The sequence below is a fragment of the Podarcis cretensis genome (assembly GCF_951804945.1).
Source record: "Podarcis cretensis genome assembly, chromosome: 13".
NCBI lineage: Eukaryota > Metazoa > Chordata > Lepidosauria > Squamata > Lacertidae > Podarcis > Podarcis cretensis.
In genome coordinates, this window is record NC_137182.1 from 29766845 (window position 1) to 29790402 (window position 23558).

General features: G+C 43.6%; 3 protein-coding genes and 1 long non-coding RNA gene across 13 annotated transcripts; 2 read left to right on the forward strand and 2 right to left on the reverse strand.

Annotated features, from left to right (window-relative positions):
• Positions 1-321: 321 nt before the first annotated feature.
• On the forward strand, positions 322-7217 carry THAP7 (THAP domain containing 7). 3 transcript variants are annotated; one of them, XM_079948884.1, is made up of 5 exons: positions 322-448; positions 3362-3441; positions 5008-5160; positions 6004-6120; positions 6469-7217. In XM_079948884.1, exons 2-5 carry the CDS (start codon positions 3362-3364, stop codon positions 7022-7024), a joined length of 906 nt encoding a protein of 301 aa, XP_079805010.1. In that variant the 5' UTR covers positions 322-448; the 3' UTR covers positions 7025-7217. The 3 variants fall into 3 exon arrangements, with proteins under 3 accessions (XP_079805010.1, XP_079805008.1, XP_079805009.1); XM_079948882.1 differs by lacking the exon at positions 322-448 and adding an exon at positions 531-796; XM_079948883.1 differs by lacking the exon at positions 322-448 and adding an exon at positions 2893-3010.
• Positions 2863-10528, reverse strand: LOC307200356. Of its 4 annotated transcripts, none has more exons than XR_013832366.1 (4): positions 7048-7189; positions 4989-5168; positions 4616-4742; positions 2863-3094 (listed from the first exon to the last, which is right to left on the reverse strand). It is a non-coding gene; the product is annotated as an uncharacterized lncRNA (long non-coding RNA). The 4 variants fall into 4 exon arrangements; XR_013832367.1 differs by lacking the exon at positions 2863-3094 and adding an exon at positions 4039-4123; XR_013832368.1 differs by lacking the exon at positions 2863-3094 and adding an exon at positions 10474-10528 and having other exon boundaries at positions 4190-4742; positions 7048-7191.
• Positions 10529-12373: 1845 nt separating this feature from the next.
• LOC307200335 (E3 ubiquitin-protein ligase TRIM7-like) lies at positions 12374-18559 on the forward strand. Of its 5 annotated transcripts, none has more exons than XM_079948891.1 (5): positions 12374-12770; positions 13200-13416; positions 14608-14931; positions 16316-16426; positions 17440-18559. In XM_079948891.1, the coding sequence occupies exons 3-5, from the start codon at positions 14655-14657 to the stop codon at positions 17946-17948; spliced, it is 897 nt and encodes a 298-aa protein (XP_079805017.1). In that variant the 5' UTR covers positions 12374-12770; positions 13200-13416; positions 14608-14654; the 3' UTR covers positions 17949-18559. The 5 variants fall into 5 exon arrangements, with proteins under 5 accessions (XP_079805017.1, XP_079805013.1, XP_079805015.1 ...); XM_079948887.1 differs by having other exon boundaries at positions 12375-12770; positions 14520-14931; positions 17440-18558; XM_079948889.1 differs by having other exon boundaries at positions 12375-12770; positions 13247-13416; positions 14520-14931; positions 17440-18558.
• A 1846-nt stretch (positions 18560-20405) lies between these two features.
• On the reverse strand, positions 20406-22102 carry LOC307200171 (olfactory receptor-like protein OLF3). Its single transcript, XM_079948586.1, has one exon. The coding sequence runs from the start codon at positions 21803-21805 to the stop codon at positions 20861-20863; it is 945 nt and encodes a 314-aa protein (XP_079804712.1). The 5' UTR covers positions 21806-22102; the 3' UTR covers positions 20406-20860.
• Between the last annotated feature and the right edge of the window lie 1456 nt (positions 22103-23558).

The following is a 23558-nucleotide window of genomic DNA, read 5'->3' on the forward strand; positions in this document are numbered from 1 at the left end:
ATGCGAAATTGGTAGATAGGAACTTGCTATCTAACTTTAATAACTGTCACTTGAGTCTGCTTCTTTCTCCCTTCCCCTCTTTTTGTGTCATATCTATCAGCTTGTGAACCTTTGGGCAAAGGCTGCCTTGTCTAAGTGGACAGAACCGCTTTAAAAGCAAACCGGCCCACTGACAGTTGGCCCCCAGGCTCGCGCGCCTCCTGCCGGGGTGCTTTGGCGCGCTTGTGATTGGCCCACGGGGCGACGGTACCCGCCTTTTCATGCGCACGGGGGCGGCCTTTCATTGGCTGTAATGACTGAGGGTGGGGTTGGGAGGAGGGAGACGGGAGGTTAGGTTGCGCCAGGCTGCTCGGAAGCAACCCAAGCGCCTAGAAAGGCGAGAGGGGGATTGGTCAGGCGGGGGGTGATACGTAGGAGCTGCAATCTCGCTCCCTAGAGGTAGGAAAAGGTGAGAAAAGCGCGCAACCTGAACTTCCTGTAATACACAGGACGCAACCCCTTGGTTTTCCTATCCTCGGGCAAAGACGTCTAGGATTGCAGACTAAAAATGCTTTTCATAAAAGCGTTGTGATCTCTGGCGTTGGCTCTTTGCTCTACGGGGGAAGCGATCCTTGCATTCTGCCTGAGCGAATGGAATTCGAGAGCGGAAATGGCCGGCGCCGATGGGCTCTCTTCACTTTTTCCTATCTCTAGGTCCTCGATTGCTCGCGCACCTATTCTCGCGAGAAGGTGCTGAGATTCCCCCTGTCAGCTTCGAAGCCGCGACGGCGGTGCCCCGAGCAATGGGAGTGGGGAGGTGAGGAGAGAAACCAATAAAATAAAAATTAGTAACCCGCTCAGCCGACTTCTCCGCCGCGAGCCCTTCCTCTGCGTCTCCGTTCTCGGCGGTGGGCTGTGGGACGAGGGGCATTTTGGCCGCTTTTCCTCCTTTCCCGGTGGGGGGGGGAGGGGGGAGAGAGAGATGGAGACCTGCTGTGGCCCCGCCCCTTTTGCTCTGCATATTCCGCCCCCCTCCCAGTCATTTCAAACTCTGGAATGTCCCTTTCCCTCATGACATTCCCTCCCCCATCCCTTTGGGATGGTCCTCAGTTCCTGTCACTCAAACGTTCTTCCCGTTTCATTCCAGATTAGCTAACCCGGAATAATGGGTGTAATTGGCAAAAAGAAACCCCAACCCCCCCCCCAAGCCTTTCCTTGCCCTCCGCCGGCCCCCAATTACAGATGCACGTTAGGACTAACACGGTCGGGTGGGTGAAAGCGTGTCAATGTAAGGGCGTCGCCAGTCTGTTTTCAGCTGCCTGTGGGGTGGTATTAAAAGGGTCAGACTAGAACCTTGGGGTGTGTGTGGGGGGGGGGGTTGTGTGGGGTGGGAATCCTGGCTTCATTCCCCGCTATTTGGCTCTGAAGCTGGTTAGGGTGACCTTGAACTAGCCACCCACCTCACTGTGTTCTTGTGAGGGTGGAAGTGAGTGGCGAAAGTGGAAGAGCACCGGAGCCATGAACCCCCAGGGGGATGGATGGGATACAGGTTTTAAAAATAAATAACCCCTTAGGAGATCAGCAGCTGAATGGCTGTGAGATGTATGAAACCTTCTGTCTAGGCCTCTCTCTGTTTCACTTAAGAGCAGTGTTTTCTCGTACCGCTGTATTTTCTCAACACCTGCTTTTGCTCTCCATTTTCCTATTTGTATCCTTGTCTGGATTCCAGTGTTGTTGGGCACCATCTTGCCTCTAGTGCAACCTAAGTGATATCTGCAACATCCATATGTGAGCCAACTTGGCTGTGAGGGAAGAAAATTCAGCCCTAGCATCATAAAATGAAATGCTGTGCAAATGAAAATAATGCCTAAGCCAAAAGGTGGAGGGTTAAGATCTCTGAGAGCTTATACTTTAGCTACCATGTTACATTGAATCTGTTTAGGCCAGTATTCTGATGCAGCATTGGCCAAGTAGATCCACTGGAATGCCCCACCCTTCCCAGCAGTGGATGAAGGCAACTCTCATTCCCTGTTGCTTTGTGCCAGTATCTGGTAACTGGAGACCTTCAGTTTCAAAAGTCGAAGGGTATAGCCACATTTACAATGGGTGGACAATCTAAAACTAACAGCAGGAAGCAAACAACAGAGAATGCTGGATAGAACTTGGAAGAGGTGTACATCCAAAGATGGATGTAAGAGGCTGTGGAAGAATAATTTCCACTAGTAGTTGATTGTCTTCTCCACGAACATGTTCAATGCTCTTTTCTTTTTTAAGTACTAAGTTATCACATCTGGGTATTGAATTCACTGCATTAATCTGCTGTGTGCAGAAGCACATTCCTTTCCCTGTCCTTGGCATACTGCCAAATCAGTTTTATTGGGTGACCCTGGTCTAGTATCCTTTCCCCCTCAGCACTCATAATTTTATATTGTTTTGCACAAGTAATTTTCTCTTCGCTTCAGATTCCCAGTTTGGTTTTTGAGCATTTTGGTTTGATGCTTTGTCTCCCCCCACAAACCCTGACAAGAGATTCAGTAATCTCTGATGAGAGCTTCCGTAATCTTCTTCCAAAGGATACATGGCTTGCACAGCCTTATGCCAATTCCTGAAGATGGTTGCTCTGCTTTTAGAGCTGTCCAAACCCTAAGTGTATTTACTTAAATGGTTTCTGGGATATTGCCTTAGTGTTATAAGGATGTTATGTGCTGCCTTGCTGTTTCTGCTGTTCTACAATGAGAGATACAGAGGCCCAGAAAATATGAGGGGGCTTTTCTTTTTTCTCCTCGTCCCTCATTATTTCTGATACCCTGAAAAATAATTGAAACAGATGCAAACAGAGAGTAGGTACTCATCAAGTATAACAAAAGGAAGAACCTGCATGACTTGAGAATCAGCTTGTGTGTATTCCATGCCAGACTGAAAAACTTACTGTGTTCCTGTGCAAGGGATCCTGCTTCTTCAGAATCTTAGATGTCTTGTGAAGGTGGGCTTTAAGTTTTGTCTGCAATGCTGGTGAAATCTCATAAACCAGGTGGGTGGATGAAGATGATTTCCAGTAGTTATATTGTGGGATGGGACTTCGCTTCGCTATATAGCTCCTTGTCTTAACCTCTGTCTAAAAAACAAAAACTAGCAGATTATGCGAATAAGTTATGCTGATTAGAATAATTTCTACAGCTTATAGAATGTAGATGCTTTTGGCAAAGAATTATGATAACTTGTTGCAGAATTTTGGGACTTTCTTAGCACACTTAGTCAGCTCTTGGGGCTTCTGAATACCCAACATGCCCCTTCCTCTTAAAATACAAATATAATAGCTTCTATAGCTTACCCTGAGTCTTCAGGATAGTGTGGGTTTTAAAGTTCCTCTCTTTTCTTCTAGATGCCCCGCCACTGTTCTGCCACTGGCTGCTGCACCCGTGACACTCCTGAGACACGCAACCGAGGCATTTCCTTCCATCGGTGAGAGTTGATGCTATTCTGGGCCCACCCAATCTCCCTTTCAAAATGGTGCCCATTTTGAATTGAGGGCTGGCTGGTACTAGTCTGCAGGAATATCACGTTGGGGATATTAGTATTTCTTCTTATATTTCTGTCCCACCCTTCCTTGAGGAGCTCATAGCAGAAAATAAAGTGTGTGTGTGTGTGTGTAGCCATTGATCCAAAGTTAGAGCTGTCACAAGGCAGAGGAAAGGCTAAGAAAACCTACCAGATTCCTGCTGTCACTCCTTTGACTAGTTGAAGATCTTTCCATTACAGTGGTACCTTGGTTCTCAAACTTAATCCGTTCCGGAAGTCCGTTCCAAAACCAAAGCGTTCCAAATCCAAGGCGTGCTTTCCCATAGAAAGTAATGCAAAACAGATTAATCTGTTCCAGACTTTTAAAAATAACCCCTAAAACAGCAATTTTACTATCTAACAAGACCATTGATCCATAAAATGAAAGCAATAATCAATGTACTGTACTATAAAATAAATAAGACAGTATTGTAGATGATAAAAATTAAAATTAGGTTTTTTTCTTACCTGCACTGATGATAGTCATTTTTTGGATGGGGGCTTTTATCCACTTCCGCAGTAACACAGTCAATCAGTAGCTCAACTGGGTTCCACACAGTAACAAAAACAAATTAACTGAAGAAGCCTAAAAAACAAAAATGCAAAATAAATAGCAAAAACAAAAGCTCCAAACTTTATGCATTCCGAAGGCTGTTTGACTTCTGAAATGTTCGAAAACCAAGGCACAACTTCTGATTGGTGCAGGTGCCCCAGAAACAATAGCCGACAGCCGCACCAGACTTTCAGCTTCCGAAAAAAATTCAAAAATCGGAACACTTACTTCAGGGTTTCCGGCGTTTGAGTACCAAGGTGTTTGAGAACCAAGGTACCACTGTATTTCCCTGTTATCATTTCTGGAGTTCACAGTGCCTTTTTACGGTACCTTAAGCAGATTTCGCACAAACAGGAGCTGTAATATGCATACTTCTTTTTAAAAGTAACAATCATGTCCTACCCTCTCTCTCACCAAAAAAAGCGTCCAAGATAGGGGTTTGTTGGCATGAAATGTGAACGGGAAGGGCAAGTTGCAGGGTGGCTTCACCAAAAACTATGGAATATTTTACTTAGCCACACTTACTTTTATTTTGCACTGCAGTGATACTGTTGTCTGAACAGCCATAATCTCTGGAAATAGTAATGTATATATCCTTGTAGTGTCTCCTAGTGTTAAAGGCCTAGAATGATGCTATAGTTCTTTTTCCAGCCTGGGAAAGAGCCTTATGCTAGCCAAGTATCTGGAGCCCCAAGGGATCAGTCAGACTCAGTTTGACACTAAGCTACAGAGCAATTGTTATTCCATGCAATCAAATCATACTTTTGCTCTATGATGCACATGACAGGGAAGCTCCTGGGATGACATTTTCAGACAAATGTCCTTGTTCCTGGGAAGAAGGCCTCCATTCTTTCGCTGCACTGTGCTGCTCATCCTTTCCTGGCTAACTCTGACTCACCTTCTGTGTGTGCTCCTAGACTTCCAAAGGACAACCCCCGGCGAGCGATGTGGTTGGAGAATTGTCGGAGGAAGGACATGAGCGGCCAGGGTCTTTGGGACCCTGCCTCCAAGTATGTTTACTTTTGCTCCAAGCACTTTGAGAAGAGTTGCTTCGAACTGGTGGGCACCAGGTAGGTCACTGGAATATGAAAGGTCATGAACAGCTAAGCAGAATTAAAACAGGTGGATATGGTCACAATTGGACAATGTCTTAGATTATACATTTGCCATTGGCAAAGGTGCTGCTTGCAGAGCGGGTGGAGAAGGGAGCTAGAAATGACTTAAAGGCCGGCGGGGTGGGGGGAACAATTGTTGAAGGCCAGAAAGCTGTCATGGAAGACCTGCTCTGTGGTTTATTCAGGGTGACCAGCTTTCAATTTAAATACTTTTTTGGGGGGTGAGGGCAGAATCCAATGTGTGCAGATGCTGAAAAGATAAACCTAGACATACCCAAGTCACCAAGACTTGTTAGATCAGTTTGATAAAGTAATGAAGGTGTGCGAGGATCTTAAGTAGTATGTATTGGGAAAAGCCTCTTTCTGAGTCCTTAAGTATCACTGAGAGCAAATAGTAGTGGGCAATAATGGTCCGACTCATTATAAAGCAATTTTATATCTTCTTAGGAGAATAAGCAAGTGGGAGTGCTGTATTGTGGATGTCACGCTGGATTATCTCCATTGAGATTTGTGGGGAGAAATCCAAATTTAAGCAGCGTGTGTTACTTAGAAAGTTCATTCTGCTTATTTGGGACTCGGCACATGCAGTTGCACGTGCAGAGATCTAGAGGAAAAACATTGCAATGCAGAAATATAACTGGCTAACCGCGGGTGCAGCTAGCACCTCCCAGAACCCAGCAGCTCCCCAAAAAGAGATGCTTTGCTGCAAGGTCTGTAGTTCAGATGACCTTTAAGAGAAGGATGCTTGCCTGTCTGAAGCCAGAGATGGCTTATGAGTGCTGATGCTCCTTTTTGCAGTGGCTACCATCGGCTCAAAGAGGGTGCTGTTCCTACAATATTTGAACTTCACACCAAACTGCGCCAAAAATCAAAGCTAGGCAACTCGAAACTCGCGAAACGTCAGCAGAAGCAGAGGTGAGTACTGCCCTTCTGGCTTCTCTTGCCATGCTCTGTGGAAGGTCTTCCCTCCCTTCCTGTACCATCCTATGAATGTTAATTATGTTCAGTGGGGCTTGCTTCTTCGGAAGTGTGCACACAGGAGTGCTGTCTTACTGCAGGGGTAGGGAAGCTGCTGCCCTCCGGTTGAAGTTGGACCACAGTTATTGCTCCATGCTGGCATGCTTGGGTTATTTCGGGAAGCGTCTCGAACAAGCACATGTCCAATTTTGTCCTCCTCTTCTTGTCACTACACCTGTGATAAAAGTGTGGCAGATCTTCCCCACTCGGTTCCTGTCTGACCAGGGTTCTGTTCCTTGCCTACAGCTGCAGCCCTTGCCTGGAGGAGGAGTCGAGTCCTTTGTGCATGGACATCTCCTGCTTCCCTGCACAAGAGCTGCCAAGCCCTGGAGCTGCTCCCACCAGCGGCGAGCCTCGAAGCCAGCCTGACCTCCCAGGGCCGGCGTCAGAGAGCCTGGCCACCCTGTCAGACATTCCCCTGGAACAGTCACCTGCTGCTACTGGCCAGGAAGAAGCTTCTCCTTCTCCGGCCCTGCCGGACCCTGTGGGTGATTCATCGCACCCCGTTTCCCTCTCTCTCTACATGTTGCGCCTGCCTCCCCCAGCTGGGGCTTACATCCAGAGCGAGCACAGCTACCAGGTAGGCAGTGCCTTGCTGTGGAAGCGGCGAGCGGAGGCAGCCCTTGATGCTCTGGGGAAGGCGCAGCGGCAGCTCCAGGCCTGCCGGCGCAGAGAACAGCGACTCCGCCTTCGGATCTGCGAGCTTCAGCGCGAGCGGCGGCTGCACAGCGCCGAGGCACATCGACGGCTCAAGGAGCACCTGCAGGTCTTTGAACTGCAGCTCCTCAATGACCTTGAGTAACTTTGGGGCGGGCCAAAACTGACCTTTCCCTGTTTGGTGCACTCTCAGCTACAGGCTGTGTGATGGTCCCTGCGGCTAAGCTGTGCGCCAGAACTCGGGGTCCTCCAGTCTAGCTGGCCGCCTGGCACTTGCCGCCTTCCCTATCACCATTCGCATATAATCTGTACCTGTAAATAAATACTGTTTTGTATGATGGATGCTTCCTACTCGTCTGAAAGACACCTTTTACAGCAGATTTGCAACAGCTATCAACCTGCGGCCTTCAGCATGGTGTTGCCTGAGGCGTAGGAAGGATCATACAGTTTCTAGCAAGTTTTGGCTCAGCCTTGCTCACAAGGAGATTGAATTAGGGGGTGTATGGGATAAAGGGTTGTCCTGTTTTCTGATGGATTATAGGTTTACAAGGATCTTAAGATCCTGTGGGCCAAGGCATCCTCATCCTACTGAGGCTCATCCATAAAATATATACGGTGGAGTGATGTGCATCAGCAGGAGAAGATCAAACTCACCATGCTGGAGATGGCACTATCTTTTGAGGAGCAGTTCAGGAAAACCACTCAGATGGTTTTAAGTAAGTAAGCCAAAAGCTTAAGTGAAGTCTGGGCTGCTAGACTTGCTGCGAAGCAAAACCTGTCCGCCTATCAGCTGAGTTAGGCCTGGTGTATGTAAGAAAAGGACAGAAGTGCTAAGACAGGAACAATAAGTACCATTTGTTGGGCGTTTCTCATGTGCACTCATAAACACAACCATCTGTGCTCTTCAAATAGCCTTTTGCAAAAATGTTTTATTCAAAATGCTGGAGGGTCATGGGTGAATATGAGTCTCATTACTGGTAATTGAAACCTGCTCTGGGAGCCTTTTTCAGCTCAAAGAGGGGGGTGAAAACAGTTTAAAAATGCACATCAGTGGCGGCATGCAGAAGGCTGCTTACCTGTAAGGATCTTTTGTTGGACTGGGGCAACTGTCTTCAGCTTGAACCAAAATGATTTCTATAGTTTGCAACGGTTGCAGGTTATTTCACTTTGTGCTGGCACCCGTCAAGGACTCAGCTGCCTAAACAGAACCACTTACATGCCTGTCATGACTATCACAACCCGTAAGGGTGGGTGGAACAAGGATGTGGCTCCTCAGAAATATTCCTGGCCTCTCTCCTGAATGCTCAGCTGTTTTTTTAAATAAAAAACCTAAGTCTCTAGTCCTTTTTCCTGGAAAGCACCCAGACAGACTTTTGTCCAGTTGCTCTCTAAAAATAAAATTGTTGTTGCCTTCTATTGTTTTCTGGCTAATGAATGAAAAGGCACCGGAATAACTGATGAGCTCTAAGCCCTTATTTAATTTTTTTGTACTTTTTATTTGTATTTAACACTATAAAACAAAATAAATATACTGGGCTACTCCAACTGATATTCTGGTTGTCCTGAATAAAATGTCTGGCTACAGAATAGCTGCAATGATCTACCATAAAATGTGGAGAACTCAGCCAGTGGTAGAGAATTACATGCCCATTTCTTCCAGGTTAAGGGGTCCCACAGAGATGCCTTGTCTGAGAACCTCCAAAATCCTGTTGCTGGGTTTATTTTCTAAACCAGGGATGGGGAACCTGTGCCACTCCAGCTATTATCAACATAGCCAGTGGTCAAACACCCTTCTGTGCACAGTTCATGAGGCAGAAAGAGTTTCAAACTTTAAACACTTCCTGAAGACCCATCTATTGAACCTGGCATTCCCAGGCTCATCAGATTCACCATGTTCTATTCACTGGGCAACAATTTTTTACTTTTTGAATGTTGTCTAGATTTCTACAACTGATTTAGGGTATTTTTGCACTGCTGAATCAGGAAATGGCATCCGTTTCTCTCCATCAGGTCAGGTTTTTGTGCTATGTTGATTTGAAAAAAATCAGATCTTGTGACAAAATCGATTACATTTTTGTGGCATTATCAGCTGATTTTTGTCAACACATATCATCCTAAATATGTTTTTAAGAGAAAAAAATGTTTTTCCAACAACATATATTGATTACCTGATAGAAACACTGATTACTGTAAACTGAATGGTGGGCAGTGATAAAGGTAAGTACACGTAAATTGCATGTTGCTTCACAATTTTTCAAACTTCAGGGCTTGAACTTCCGTTTTTTGGAACTCCTGGAATGCTCAGCGGCAGGGAGGTCTCTCTTCAGAGTCCAACAGTAGTCAGCCATCATGACTGCGTCCCAGCGACCCTGATACCTGGTCTCCATCTCTTTCATGTCCTGATGGAATCTCTCCCCCGCTTGTCACTCATTGAACCCAGGTTCTTAGGAAACCGGTCCACATGTGAAAATAGGTAGCGCATCTTGACGCTCATGTTGCAGCACAGGTTTCTGAAAGCAGTCAGCATGTTGTTGACAAGTTCTGCGTAGTTTCTGGCTTTATTGTTGCCAATAAAGTTCTTCATTACCAGAACAAATGCCTTCCACGCTTCCAGTTCCACTTTGCTCATTGAGTTTCCAAACTCTGGATCTCTGATGAGCTGACGGATCTGAGGACCATCAAAGATGCCAGCTTTCAACTTCTCCATGGTCAATCCTGGAAAAGCCTGGCACAAGTAAGTGAAGCAGTCACCATCCTTGTCCAGAGCCTTGGTGAACTGCTTGATTAAGCCAAGCTTGATGTGCAGCGGTGGGAAGAGTATTCTGTCTCTGTCCACCAGAGGGCCGTTGATGACGTTTCTTTTTCTGCAAGGCACCAATTCCTCCTGCACAGGCCAGTCCTCCTTCGTGTAATGCTGAGCACCAATTTATGGAAGATTTCGAGGTTTTATGACTTCAAACTGATCCCTTTTCGACATAATCACCCAGAACTATCAGATCTGAATACTTCTTGTCATTAAAATAATAATTTCCAATCAAAACAATTATTCAACATGGCATTTTAACCCCGCCAACGTCTTCTAAAATGCTCCACACAAGCGTACATGTGAACAAAAATGTAAAAAAAAGGCATGTGGTCATAGCTCAAAAACTTGACCTGATTGAGCAAAGCCAATGTGATTTTTGGATTCAGCACATCAGATTCGTCCTAAATCAGCCGAAAAAACGCAGACAACAAATTTGTTGTTGACCAGTGATTTAACTGAATGCTTTATTGATAGCTTTTCTGTTTTTACTCATGTATTTCTTTGTGTTTTTGGTTTTAAATGTACATACATTTTTATTTTTCTTACCTTACTATGCTTTATGTAAACCACTTAGGTATTGTGTATATTAAGTGGCATATAAATCTTATTGCTGATGATAGTAGCAGCCACATGTTCCCTATTCCTGCTTTAAACAGTGCTATATAAAGCTGTTACATAGCCTAATTCTACAGTAAAGCACAAGATACAGTTCTAAAGAGACATGGGATAAAATATGAATAGGAAATATACAGGAATCCTTCCTTTCTGTATTCAGCAATACTATGCACCTTGAGAAAATGAGTACTCTGAAGATGTCCTGGTGCCGAAATGCCATCAAGAGACTGTAGCACCCTGCTTGTGGTTAACGCTTAGCTGGAATGAAATATTCAACGCAGCAATAGAGAAATTAAAATAATAATTTATTTGTCAGACAAATAAATGAGAGGCACAGTGGTATATGGTTACCAAGCTCTGGCCTGCCCTCCTGCCATTCTGGCCAGCACTTATATTTCCTTAACCCAGCCCCCTTGCTCCTCCTGTGGCTGCCTCTGTCCACTCAGCCTGGTTGAAATTCCTATTGGCTGTTTGCTAGAACCAATCACAAAAGATACACCCATTTCCTTTTGCCCTTTTATGGGAAACAAAAAGCTATATATTCTTCTATCTATAAATGACAAATAAGTAGTAATATATCTTACATGTGTCTCAACAAGGAACCTTAATTACCAGCTCACCTCTTGCCCTCCTTGCCCTATTGCCCTCCAAAACAAATGGTTAATCTTAAATTTTTATCTTAAACAGATGTCAAGGATCTTGAGTTTGCATCATCATTGAAAGATCTCCTTCTTTTGGAGGTCTTTAAACAAAGGCCTGACAACCATATGTGTGCTCTAATGATGTTTCCTGCTTGGCAGGGGGGCTGGGCTGATGGCCCCTGTGATCTCTTTCAACTATATGAAATAAGAATCTAGCATAAGGATTTAACATTTCTTAGTTTCTAAATCCTTTGCATAATTACATTTAAGCCAATATATTTAATACATAACATAAATAACCTTTTAAAAGGAAAAGAAATCTTAAAAGGATCTCAGTTTAAGAAAGAAACAACTTTAGAAAAAGACTTCCCAAAATACTCTCTTCCTTTCTGCCAGCCAGATGCTCTTGGCCTTTTAACCTTAGGAAAATATGGTTCAAGTTTAATGGGAGGCATATGGTTTTATTTTACTATTTACCAACTCTTAATTTAACCACTCTTACAGCTTAATTGTACTTTGCAACATGCAAGGTCAGTGTCCTCGCTCTCAGCCTGTAATTCCCTTTTTACGACTTTGAGAATTGTTTTCTGCTATAAATCAGGGGGCCCCCTTGTCCAGGAGAATAAACATTGCCAAGGTTCTTAGGCAGCTGGTCTTCTGCCTGGCATGAAACATTTGAAAATCTTTAAGCTCATCTTAATATACAGGCCTTAATCAAAAATATAAGCTTTGATAAAAATGCAGGCTTATGATTAGATGCCTCAAGACAATGAATGAAGTGAACCTGCTCCTCATCCCTTCAACCTCAACTGCACCTTAGCAATGAGATGCAGGGATAACCTGACTAATCACCATAGGCAACATGACCAGTCACCAGAGACTGGCTTTGTGACCTCATCTATCCATTGTGACCTCACATTCATAGGCTGTGGCTGTGACTGCCTGGGAAATCCCACCCCCAGTTTACTTATAACTGCAGAAAAGACTTGTATCTGTTAGCTCCCAGCTCTACTGTACTTTGGGTTACCTGCTAAACTTGCGTTTTAGCAAACTGGCATGCGCTGTGTCGTGGTCCTATAACAGAAGCGCATGTCTACAACAGGCACCAAAGCTAAACAAGCTACAATCATCAATGCGAAACACTTAATTCATATGGATGCCAATGGCAGAATTAAACCCAATCTTAAATACCACGGAAATCAATGGAAATTTAAAGTGGTCAACTTTAGCTGACTCATACCCATTAAGTCTAAAAAGCTGAGCTCACTGTTAGTGTGTAGACTTATGGGCCAAGCTACACATGACAAGATGTCACTTGAAGATATATAAATCTCCCGCTCCCCCCATTTTTTAATAAACTGGCTGCTGGGTGGTCTAGTTGCACAAGCCTGTAGTGCACTGGGAAGTGGGATTTAACTTGTTCCACCCCCAATACTATAGCCCTGTTGAAAATCACCTCTCCCCCCCTCCCAAAGCTATCGCATTGGGATGGGAGCTTCCCTCTCTTTCCAAAAGGCAGTTGGCATTTTTGTTGAGACCATGGAATGAGAGGAAAAGGCCACCCATCCACCCCTCCCCACCCCCTTGTGCTGCTATACTGAACAAGAGACTCAATGCCTACAGTGAACAGGAATGGGGCCACACGAGGGCAGCATAAGCACAGGAAAGGAGCCTGTAACTGGAGAAGGACGAGGGTGGGATTTCTTTAATGGAGGAGAACTGGGATTCCCAGCATGCAGCAATTGGAAAGCTTTATCCTTCGAATCCCAAGCTATTGAGAAGAGTGGCGGAAAATGACAGACCAAAGGGGGGATGCACCAAAGAAACAGGTACGGACCCCTAAAGCTTTTGCCAGGATCCCTGCTCTATTCATAAGTTAATTAAATTTCTAACACACTTTACCAGGGCGCTAAGAAAATAATAGCCCCGGCTCCCAGTATTCAGATACCTTCCTGTCTCATTTCTTTGGCAGAGTGGATCACACTCTTACCAAATTGAACATCAACAAACAGAAGAACATCAAGAAAATGAATGTGCATATGTGTGTGTGGGGGGGATAGATCTCAAAAAATGTATAAGACCCCTGCTCCTATTACTTTTAACAGTAGTTTAATCGGCTGGCATTAACAGCTGACAAACCCCCAGGCCATGAAAAGCTTCCCTTATTGATCTCTGCAGATGGAGCTCCTGTTAAAGTTACTCAAGGATTATTTCCTCTTAAGCAGCTGGCTATCTAATGTATGCTTGTTTTCCTATAGAGCCAGAGCAGATGGTTTTTTGAGAAAGGTTTCTAACCTTTTTTTAGCTATAAACTTTGAAGGAAGCAACAGTGTTCAAAGTCTGCGCGGCACAAGCAAGCTATGACGACACTTTCAACTTTGGGAGGGGGGCAGAATTGAGTTTTACCTTCCCCGGAACTTTCACTTTCATTTGCTGTGCCATGCCAAAGAGGACGACCGCAGCAAGGAAGGAGCAGTGAGTTTTCCCCCAAACTCTGAACCTTCCCTCAAATTAAATGTTGAGCCTGGGCTGTTGACTTGAAAGGGGCCTTGCTTCTTGTTCTGTAAATGCATGTCTCTTTTCTCCTCCCGTCGTCGCTGATCAAACAGGTTTGGCTGGGTTTACAGAATAATAAACAAACCTGAGCCAGGGCTGCAGAATCAGGGTGATATACTGTTTATATTATGCGATATATATACCTGTGTCAGGTGGAAGTGGGATGGGCACCCACAACACAACTTCTGTACTAGAAAATAAATTTGTTGTGCTTACCTGGGAGGAAAAAAAACCATTGAATTCAATATAATTTACTCCTGAATACGGACAGACATAGTTGCTGCAAAGTTCTTTTCTTGCTTTTGCTGTAATTATCACAGCTTCCCCTCTTAAGTTTTTGTCAAACAGACTTTGGAACTTGACCTGAATGTACCCAATATGCATGCATAATGGAGTACTCTGTGGTATATTTAATACTCACAGAGCATGAAAAGGCAGGACATGACTTCTACAGAGCTGCGTGGAGATAGAGCATATTTGTTTTGTAACAAAAGGAAAACTGAGCAAAATGGGGCTAATCTATTTTTATTATATGACTCCTACTTATTTAGCATTCATTCAGTGGCGTAGTGTGGGGGGTGCAGGGGGGGCCGGCCGCACCGGCCACAACATCTGGGGGTTAGGGTTAGGGGGCGCAAATCCACGGGTTAGGGGGCGCAAATTACTTGCCTTGCCCCGGGTGCTGACAACCCACGCTACGCCACTGCATTCATTTTGGGGTGAGGTTGGGCTCACCTTTCTTTAGAGGGAGGTAACTGATATTTGCAACCACTGGTTCCCCTTGAAATTATGCTTTTTTCCAGAAACTTGTCCCTCTTACTATATTGTTGGACGAGCATTTTAGGAATGTGGTATTGTTTGTTGTTTCATTCTTTTCAATGGCTTTTGATTTCCCCAGTTTCCATTTTGTCATTAAGTTGCTTATAAATAATAATAATAATAATAATAAATAAATAAATGGGTTGAGGAGACTCCTTTTATGAAACTGAAATTATTGTGTAAAATTATTGTGCATCCTTCAGCTCACAGCTCATGACACTTTGCAGAAACTGGTCAGCCCCGTCTCTTCAATCCAATCAGAAGAGAATTGACTCCCCTTCCTTCTCCTAGAGACCATTTTTCCTCCTTCCGTAAACCTTTGACTGGGAGGGGCCAAGATGTCCAACAGTGTCTGCTGCAAATTGGTGGACTACTTGGACGAGCTCACAGAGGAGGAATTCAAGAGATTTAAGATGCACCTCGAAGACTACCCACTGGAGCAAGGCTACAAGCCGATCCGGCACTGTAAGACCGAGAAGGCCGACCTCACGGAAATAGCACGGCTCATGGTCAGGGCCTACGAGGAGGCGAAAGCATTGCAGATGACAGTCAACATCCTCGACCGAATAAATAGAAAGGATCTGTCGGCAAAAGTCAAACAAGAGATGCCAGCGTGTAAGTAAACAAAGGAGCCCCACCATTCTAGGCTTCGTAGGTCTCTTGTCCAATTTGCTGTGAATCCTGCGCTTCATCAGTGTATCAAACATGCTTGAGAAATGCCCATAGACTTTGCCCACGGAATCCTGGGAACTGCAGTTCAACCATCACAGAGCTACGAACTAGGGCTCCCATAATTCTTTGGGTGGAATCCGTGTGCTTTAAATGTATGGTGTGGTTGTGAGCACCAAACGGTCTTTGCTTGTCTGCTGTGTGCCTGGGTGGGCAACAATGGATGGCCATCTGTCATGGATGCTTTAGCTGAGATTCCTGCATTGTAGGAAGGTTGGACTAGATGACCCTGCAGGTCCCTCCCAACTCTATTTATCTGTAATTCTATGATGAAAACCCGTCTCTCCAATACAGCAGTGTACGGCCAGCAACAGTCCTTGAAGGGCCTCATACTTGCAGTGGAGCCCTTGTCCTCCACGCCTGGTGAGCTCATCACTGTCCCTGATACCTGGAACTCATGCTTTGTTCCCTTGCCTCCCTGGCAGCAGAGATTCTCCCTTCCTTGCCCATGGCGACATCACTGGGACTGCCACTACCTCAGTGCAGCTGACTAGGGCTTAGTGAGTAGCAGTGGCTGCCTGGCCCAACCTCCTGTGTTTCAAAAGGCGGCCACATGCTGTTCCCTGCTCCATATTGTAAGATGGAGCCTCACAGTTGCAGGAAGTTGTACAGTGGTACCTCGGGTTACAGATGCCGCTAACCCAGAAATAGTACCTCGGGTTAAGAACTTTGCTTCAGGATGAGAACAGAAATCGCGTGGCAGTGGGAGGCCCCATTAGCTAAAGTGGTACCTCAGGTTAAGAACAGTTTCAGGTTAAGAACGGACCTCCAGAACAAATTAAGTTCTTAACCCGAGGTACCACTGTACTAGCCTTGTGAAAAAGTCCAAACACATATGAAGGCTTAGCCAATGGGCAGCTACATACCACCATATTTGTTATGTGCTTTTGGGGGGCTGTGGGCCCTGGCAAATCCAAGACTATGCCAGCTGTGACACTGGGCCTCCAGCAGTTTCTTATTGTGATATTTCTACATGACTGCGGCCCTCCAATGATGGGTGCAACTCTGCCCACAGAACAGCCTCAGGCTTTATACTGCACATTTCTATTCCATGAGCCCCATATCAATGATGCAAAGTCTGGAGGAGCCCTAACTATTGCAATACTATGCAGACCCTGATCCTATTTGCAGCAGTTTATTGATGGGACTTCCGCAAACAGACACTGTTCTTGTACATGCGGTATAAGGGGAGCAAAAAGGGGATGGGAAATCTTCTTTCTTTTATTTACTTATTCTTAACAAGAGCGTTCTTTTTTTAATACAACAACAGTTTTTCTGCAGCCTACGAAAGCAGCAGCCTCGACCAGGGAAGAAAAAAGAAAACGGGAAGAAAGGTTGCTGTCCAGTATCACTGACAAGTTTTGCGGGACTCAAAAGAAAGGTTAGTTTACGGGGACAAATAGAAGAAGACGCCTTCTGGAATGGTAATTTTGAAGATAATGTGCAATTTTAATTACAGATAGGTAGCCGTGTTGGTCTGCCATAGTCAAAACAAAATAAATTTTTTTCTTTTCTTTCGTGCATGCACACGAAAGCTCATACCAAGTACTAACCTAGTTGGTCTTTAAGGTGCAATTTTAAGTTATACTTACCATGTTATAATTATCAAGGCCTTTTTCTTCTTCTTAACAGCAATGATATAGTTATGAATATGAGTTTGTAATTATCATAATAATTACATCATAAACGTATACCTGTAATATTTCAAGGAAGGCTTTCCTGGGTTCAACCTGAAACTATGCCCAAATCTACAAAGTTGTTTTTTTGTTTTTTGTTTTAAAGAACTTATCCTAGGAAGGAAAATAGTACATGTTTTTTTCTGGTTAGCAAGGTAAAGGTAAAGGGTAAAGGGACCCCTGACCATTAGGTCCAGTCGTGACCGATTCTGGGGTTGTGGCGCTCATCTCGCTTTATTGGCTGAGGGAGCTGGCGTACAGCTTCCAGGTTATGTGGCCAGCATGACTAAGCCGCTTCTGGCGAACCAGAGCAGCACACGGAAACGCCGTCGCGGGGATTCGAACCGCTGACCTTCTGATCGGCAAGTCCTAGGCTCTGTGGTTTAACCCACAGCGCCACCCGCGTCCCTCTGGTTAGTAAAGGTACCATTAAATAACATTCACTGTTCCTAAAACGTTGTTCTTCACCTCGAGATGTCTGTGCTCTGGAAACTGTTACCACTAAAGCAGGAGAACAGGTATGGGGAACAGTTGGCCCTACGGGTATTGCTGAACTACAACTGCCATCAGCCTCAGGAAGCATGGCTAATGACCAGGGATGATGGTAGTTGTAGTTCAGCAACATCCGGAGGGCCAAAGGTTCTCAGCCCCTAGAGTAGAAAGTCATTTCTTCAGCTGGTAAGGTTGTTTGCAAACTATTCTCCGTCTCTGTTTTTAGTGGAAGTCACACTGGATCCCAAGACAGCCTTCCCTACCCTCATCCTTTCTGAAGATCGGAAAAGTGTGTACCTGGGCAGGCAGGCCCAGGTTCTTCCTGACAACCCTGAGCGCTTCAATTTTTCGCCATGTGTCCTCGGAGCAGAAGGCATCACCTCTGGGACTATGGAATGGGTGGTAGAGGTGGGCAAGGCCAAAGCATGGGCCATCGGGGCAGTCCGGGAATCCATAGGGAGAAAATGGTACCAACGCATCAGAGTTACTGAGGGGTTTTGGGCACTGCAGCTGATTGGGGGAGAATACATGGCATCTACCTCTCCTTCCACTGTCCTTCTACTATGGAAATCCCTGCGACGGATCAAGATACTCCTGGAGTACGATTTTGAAATCCTCTCCTTTTATGACGCTGACTCCATGGAACTTATCTATACTTTCAACTATCCTTTCTCTGAGAGGATGTTTCCCTTTTTCCAGGTCTGGGATACTGAGATCCCCCTGAAAATCTCATAAGGGCACATTTTTAAGATGACTTAGGCTGCAGTCCTGCACTAGGGCTGTGTACACGTTCCTGTTTGCTCCGCAACCAGTGTGCTTCCATTGCTGGCTTGGGAGCAGTGTACACAACATTACAGTCCATACGTGGTTTCTTAGGAAATAATCATATTTTGATGCGCTTTCTGCCAAACCTGCCTGGACTCAAATTGAGGAACCAGGACAACCTAGTAATGTGTACACAGCCTTAGACGTGGCAAGAAACAGTGAATCCACCAACCAATTATGAAATTGAGCCAGTAATTTAAGGAGAGATGAGTTGGTGAAATGGCCCCTCACCTGGTTCCTGGTACCAACCAAAGAGGAATGGTTATGTAAATTATGTGAATATTTGGAACTGGCCAAATGGACGGATATAATAAGACTAAAGCCAATGAATACAGTCAAGAAGGAATGGAAGTGCTTGAATGATTATTTAGAAAGACAAGGTTCTAATGTAAAAATTTGGCTGTGTCTAGAATGACCTCATGAATGGAAAAGGGGAAACATACATATATACATATCTATATATTAAGATGAAAATAATACTGAAATACAGATAAAATGTGAAATGTGAAAGAAAGTTGTGAGAGTGATGGAAGTCTTATTACTATTATTATTTTGTAAAATAGTGTTTATTGCATTGAAATATACTTTTCTTTGTTCTTTTACTGTCTTCTTTGCTTCCCCCCTTTTCTTCTTTATTTTTTTCTTTCTCTTTATATTATTCTTTATGTGTGGCTTGGTATTAATGTATTTACTATGCAATAAAATTTTTTATCAAAAAAAGAAAAGAAATTGCCACTCACACAAATTTGTTTCTTTGGCGTGTTTACTTGAGATTAAGTCCTATTGAGCTTGGTGGGTCTCCTAAGTTTCTGATGAGAAATGAATATGCTTACATTGTTCATTCCTCCACCCCAAAGAATGGCATGGGTTGCCTTTTAAACCTCTGTATCTGCTGTGAAATTAAAAAAAAAAACATTGAGGGGGTTTGCAAGACATTCTACTATGAAACGAGAAGAAATCCAAATGTGTAAAATGTTCTTGTTGCTTTTATACTTCAGGTTTAAAAATAGGGTTATGTGGAACAGAACACTGTGATTTTATATTTTTCACATGTCTGATTCAATCTGTCTTTTCTTTGGAGGGATATTTAACATTGCATCTATCGAAGAAAAGGACAGTGCTTAGAGGCACAGTCGGCACACTCAGTAAAGGTGTGTGGTTTTCTGTACATATTCATTTGCAGCCCACTACAACGGTGGTCCCCGGTGAGTGGCAAAGGAGGCAGCCATTTTTAGTTTCTCAAAATTCAAAAAACCACCTCAGAAAGTGGCTTTGTGTGAAAAACAAATGGCAGCTGCTGCAATTCTTTTCCTCTCAAAATAACGTCACCTCAGCTAACAATACAGCAAACAAAGAAACTATATTTTAGTGTCAGGATGGGTGACATGACTGAGAAGTGGTCCTTGTCAGTGTTGGTGCAGCACCCTTACTTGGGAGTAAGTCCCATTCAACTCGGTGAGATTTGCCTCTGACAATTTGCTGTATTTCTCTCATATATTCCCCACCCCAGTGCATTGTACTTGCAAAAGAGGGTAGCTTATGGGTATATTCGCTCCACCACTCTTTAGCACACACTGGAGATTCTAATGCACCTTTGCACTTCCAATATTGGCTTGTGGTTTCAGTACTCTCAAATGCCTACTTCAGCAACACCTCATCTCTCATGGGAGAAAAAGCAGCTGCTTTGCTGCTAACAATATGTGTGAATGGACTGAGTCCATTCACAACAGTTATTTTGGATTTGTTAATATCCAAAATATTCTATAGGTATCGAGCTTCTAGTTCAGCATAAGGCTACCATCTCTATTCCCAGCCTATCTCCCTTTCCCTTTGTGGCTTCTTACTGTAGGGATGCTCCACCACCTCGTTTCAGACTCTCTTCCTCTGATTTTTTTTTTAAATCTTAAATTCAACCATCTCCTTAAGCCAGCATCTGTTCACCATGATTTTCCATGACTGTCTTCTTGACTTTAATATATATAAATGGCCACATTTGAGAGGGCGGGCATGGGGAATTAGAAAACCTTTTGGCAACACAGCAGAGGACTTGGTGTAAGCAGTCTAGAATCTTGACTCAATAGGAGAAATGGCTTGTGTCCAGGTAGGTAGATTGTCAAGGTAATAATGGAATGCCTCCTTTGTGACATTCCTTTTTTTTTATATATAAAATTTTTTATTGAGTTTTCACATTTTATAAACACAGACACACACAAACAGACCAAGACAACACATATAAAATTTCATATCCTTACTTTCCTAACCCCAGTTCTTGACCTCCTTGAATTAGGATGTGACATTCCTTGTTGATGACTTAAAAGTATGGAATCGAGAGGTGTCCAATGAAGGAGTTAGGATAGGCAGCAAGAGCCTGTGAGAGAGATGGCAAAGAGGAGATATAGATAAGATACCTTGGAGCATATTTATTGTTCGCATTCCCCTTTAGCTTACCTAGTCCATAAAATGTTACACGCAAACAGCACCAACCTCAATGTGTTTCCCCTGCAAATTTGGATTAACCTGATAATCCTCTAAATGGGGCAAAATCAAACTCCAAACCACTCCTCTTGGGGTTGCAAGTAAATTGTTTTGAGGTGGGAGGATCATTCATCACTTTTAGCGACTCGTTTTCATGCCCATTACTTCCTCAATGCTTTTGTTTCTTTTTTGGCAATCTTAAATGTTCATCCTGTATCAAAACAATGTTTCCTCCTAGAATCAGTTTCTATACAAGTCCATTGTGTGGACTAATTAAGTGATTAAGCAAATTGCATGTCTCCATCTGCTCTGCCACCTTACTGGATGTATAAAAATTCACAAATGGATCAATGCCTTTCAGAAATGATATTTTCCCCTATTGCTTTAGCCAGGGCTCCTTTGACTTCCTTGTTCCTTAGGCTGTAGATTATAGGGTTGAGCATCGGAGTAACGACTGCATAGAAGAAAGCCAGCATCTTGTCCTGGTTGGGTGAAGTGTTGGATCTGGGGCTCATGTAAGCAAAGATTGCTGTGCCATAGCAGAGGGCGACTACGGTGAGGTGTGAGGTACATGTGGAGAAGGCTCTCTGACGACCTCCTGAAGACTGGATACGTAGGATAGCACGGATTATATAGACGTAGGAAAGTGTGACCACGATACAGGGGATCACCAGCACAATGGACCCTGTCACCAGAAACAGAATCTCATTGATGGAAGTGTCTGAACAAGCAATCTTGATAACAGCCAGGACTTCACAGGCAAAGTGATTGATGATGTTGGAGTTGCAGAAGTGAAGGCGCACAGTGAACACCGTATGAAGGAGAGCATTGAGAAATCCAGCTGTCCAAGATGCTAGCACCAACTGCGTACACACTGTCCTGCTCATGATGACCTTGTAATGCAACGGATGACAGACAGCCACATATCGGTCATAAGCCATGGCTGCCAAGAGGATAAATTCAATGCTTCCGAAGGCGAATGAGAGATAGAGCTGAGCCATGCACCTGTTGTAGGAGATGGTCTTGTAGCTGGTCAGGAAATGGATCAACAACTGAGGCACCACACTTGTTGTGTAGCAGATGTCCAGGAAGGACAGATAGCTCAGGAAGAAGTACATGGGTGTGCTGAGCCGTGGGTCTATGTGGATGGCCACAATGATGAGTGTGTTACCTGTCAGGGTGATGAGGTACATGAAGAGGACCGCTGCAAAGAGGTAAAGGTTGGTGTCTTGATCTTTGGAAAATCCCAGAAACACGAACTCCAGGGCAATTGTTTGATTGTATTGCTCCATCACACACACAGTGCTTGAGCTAAGAGAATGAAATCAGGATTGAAATGGGAAGTTTTGGAACAGGGATGGTTTTATACCTAAGATACGGAACTTGTCACCCTCCAGATGTTGTGGGACTCCTGTTCCCATCAGCCACAGCCAGCAAGGTCAGTGGTCAGGGATAGTGGGAGTTGTAATCCAATAACATCTAGAATAGGGGTCAGCAACCTTTTCCAGCCATGGGCTGGTCCACCGTCCCTCAGACCATGTGGGGGGATGGACTATATTTTGAAAAAGAAGAAGAACGAATTCCTATGCCCCACAAATAACCCAGAGATGCATTGTAAATAAAAGCACACATTCTACTGTAAAAACACACAGATCCCGGATCATCTGCGGGCCGGATTGAGAAGGCGATTGGGCCACACCTGGCCCATGGGCCTTAGGTTGCCTACCCCGATCTAGAAGTTTCAGGTTCCCCACCCCTGCTTAATACCTTGCAACTCACAATGAATACAGGCATGATTTATTAAGTACAGTAGGGACAGTTTGGGGGGTGGGATATCCAGTGAACTAACACCTAGAGTTACAAAAATAGAAATCCAACCAAAGATACTTTTGGATCACAATGCAATTAAGTGTGAAATAAAAGAGTTAGAGGAAAAGACTTTTAGATGGAGATTAAATGAAAATTTGTTAGAAGATGAAAAAATAAATGAGAAGGCTCAGAGGATGCTAACAGAGTATTTTGTAAATAATTGTAATAAAGAAACCCAAATGAATGTTGTTCGGGGCGCTAGTAAAACTGTTATGCAAGGTTTCTTTATACAACAAAACAGCATCAGAAAAAAGTTTAGAGAGAAAGGGAAAAAGATTTTAAATCAGATTATGGAAAATGAAAAAAAGCTAATAAAAAATCCGAAAGATGGAAAAATTAATCAGAACATTAAGATATTACAAAGCCAATTTGCAATGATAATTAATCAAGAAGTGGAATGGAATATAAAAAGAATGAGACCGGAGAATTTTGAATATGCCAATAAATCAGGTAAATGGTTGGCATGGCAAATTAAAAAAAGAAAAGCTCAAAGCACAATAAATAAAATAATATTGGACGGAAAAGAAGTAGAAAATCCAAAAGAAATCAGAAAAGGATTTGTTAATTTTTATAAACAATTGTATTAAAAAAAGCTGGAAAAGAACATGCAAAAAAGATAGAGGATTTCTTGAAACAGAAAGGAGTGCAACAAATTCGGACAGAAAAGAAAGAACGGTTAAATGGAATAATGGAGGAAGAAGAAATTAAAGATGCAATAAAACAACTAAAAAGTGGGAAAGCACCAGGACTGGATGGATTTACAGCAAAATATTATAAAGAATTAAAGCACACCCTACTTGTACCAATGAAAGAAGTGATGAATTAGATAAAGGAGAAATACCAGAAACATGGAAAGAAGCATATATTACATTAATACCAAAACTAGACTGATTTATTACGAGTGAAGAATTATAGGCCAATTTCGCTGTTAAATAATGATTACAAATTATTTGCAAGTATATTAGCAAATAGGTTGAAAAATAATGAATGAGATAATACATAAAGATCAAGCAGGTTTTCTTCTGGCTGTCAGATGAAAGATGATATAAGGAAAATTGTGAACATAATTGAATATCTGACGGCAAGGAATGATAAACAGGCGATGTTAATGTTTGCAGACGCGGAAAAGGCCTTTGATAATATATCTTGGGAATTTATGATAAAGAACTTGGAATT

What these genes read in the sequence shown, in the direction of transcription:
- THAP7 (XM_079948884.1), top strand. Translation starts at nt 3,362, where the DNA reads ATGCCCCGCCACTGTTCTGCCACTGGCTGCTGCACCCGTGACACTCCT. An exon ending in TTCGAACTGGTGGGCACCAG is followed by an intron (nt 5,161 to 6,003) that starts GTAGGTCACTGG and finishes TCCTTTTTGCAG; the next exon opens with TGGCTACCATCGGCTCAAAG. An exon ending in AAACGTCAGCAGAAGCAGAG is followed by an intron (nt 6,121 to 6,468) that starts GTGAGTACTGCC and finishes CCTTGCCTACAG; the next exon opens with CTGCAGCCCTTGCCTGGAGG.
- LOC307200335 (XM_079948891.1), top strand. Translation starts at nt 14,655, where the DNA reads ATGTCCAACAGTGTCTGCTGCAAATTGGTGGACTACTTGGACGAGCTC. An exon ending in CAAACAAGAGATGCCAGCGT is followed by an intron (nt 14,932 to 16,315) that starts GTAAGTAAACAA and finishes ATACAACAACAG; the next exon opens with TTTTTCTGCAGCCTACGAAA. An exon ending in TTGCGGGACTCAAAAGAAAG is followed by an intron (nt 16,427 to 17,439) that starts GTTAGTTTACGG and finishes CTCTGTTTTTAG; the next exon opens with TGGAAGTCACACTGGATCCC.
- LOC307200171 (XM_079948586.1), bottom strand. Translation starts at nt 21,805, where the DNA reads ATGGAGCAATACAATCAAACAATTGCCCTGGAGTTCGTGTTTCTGGGA.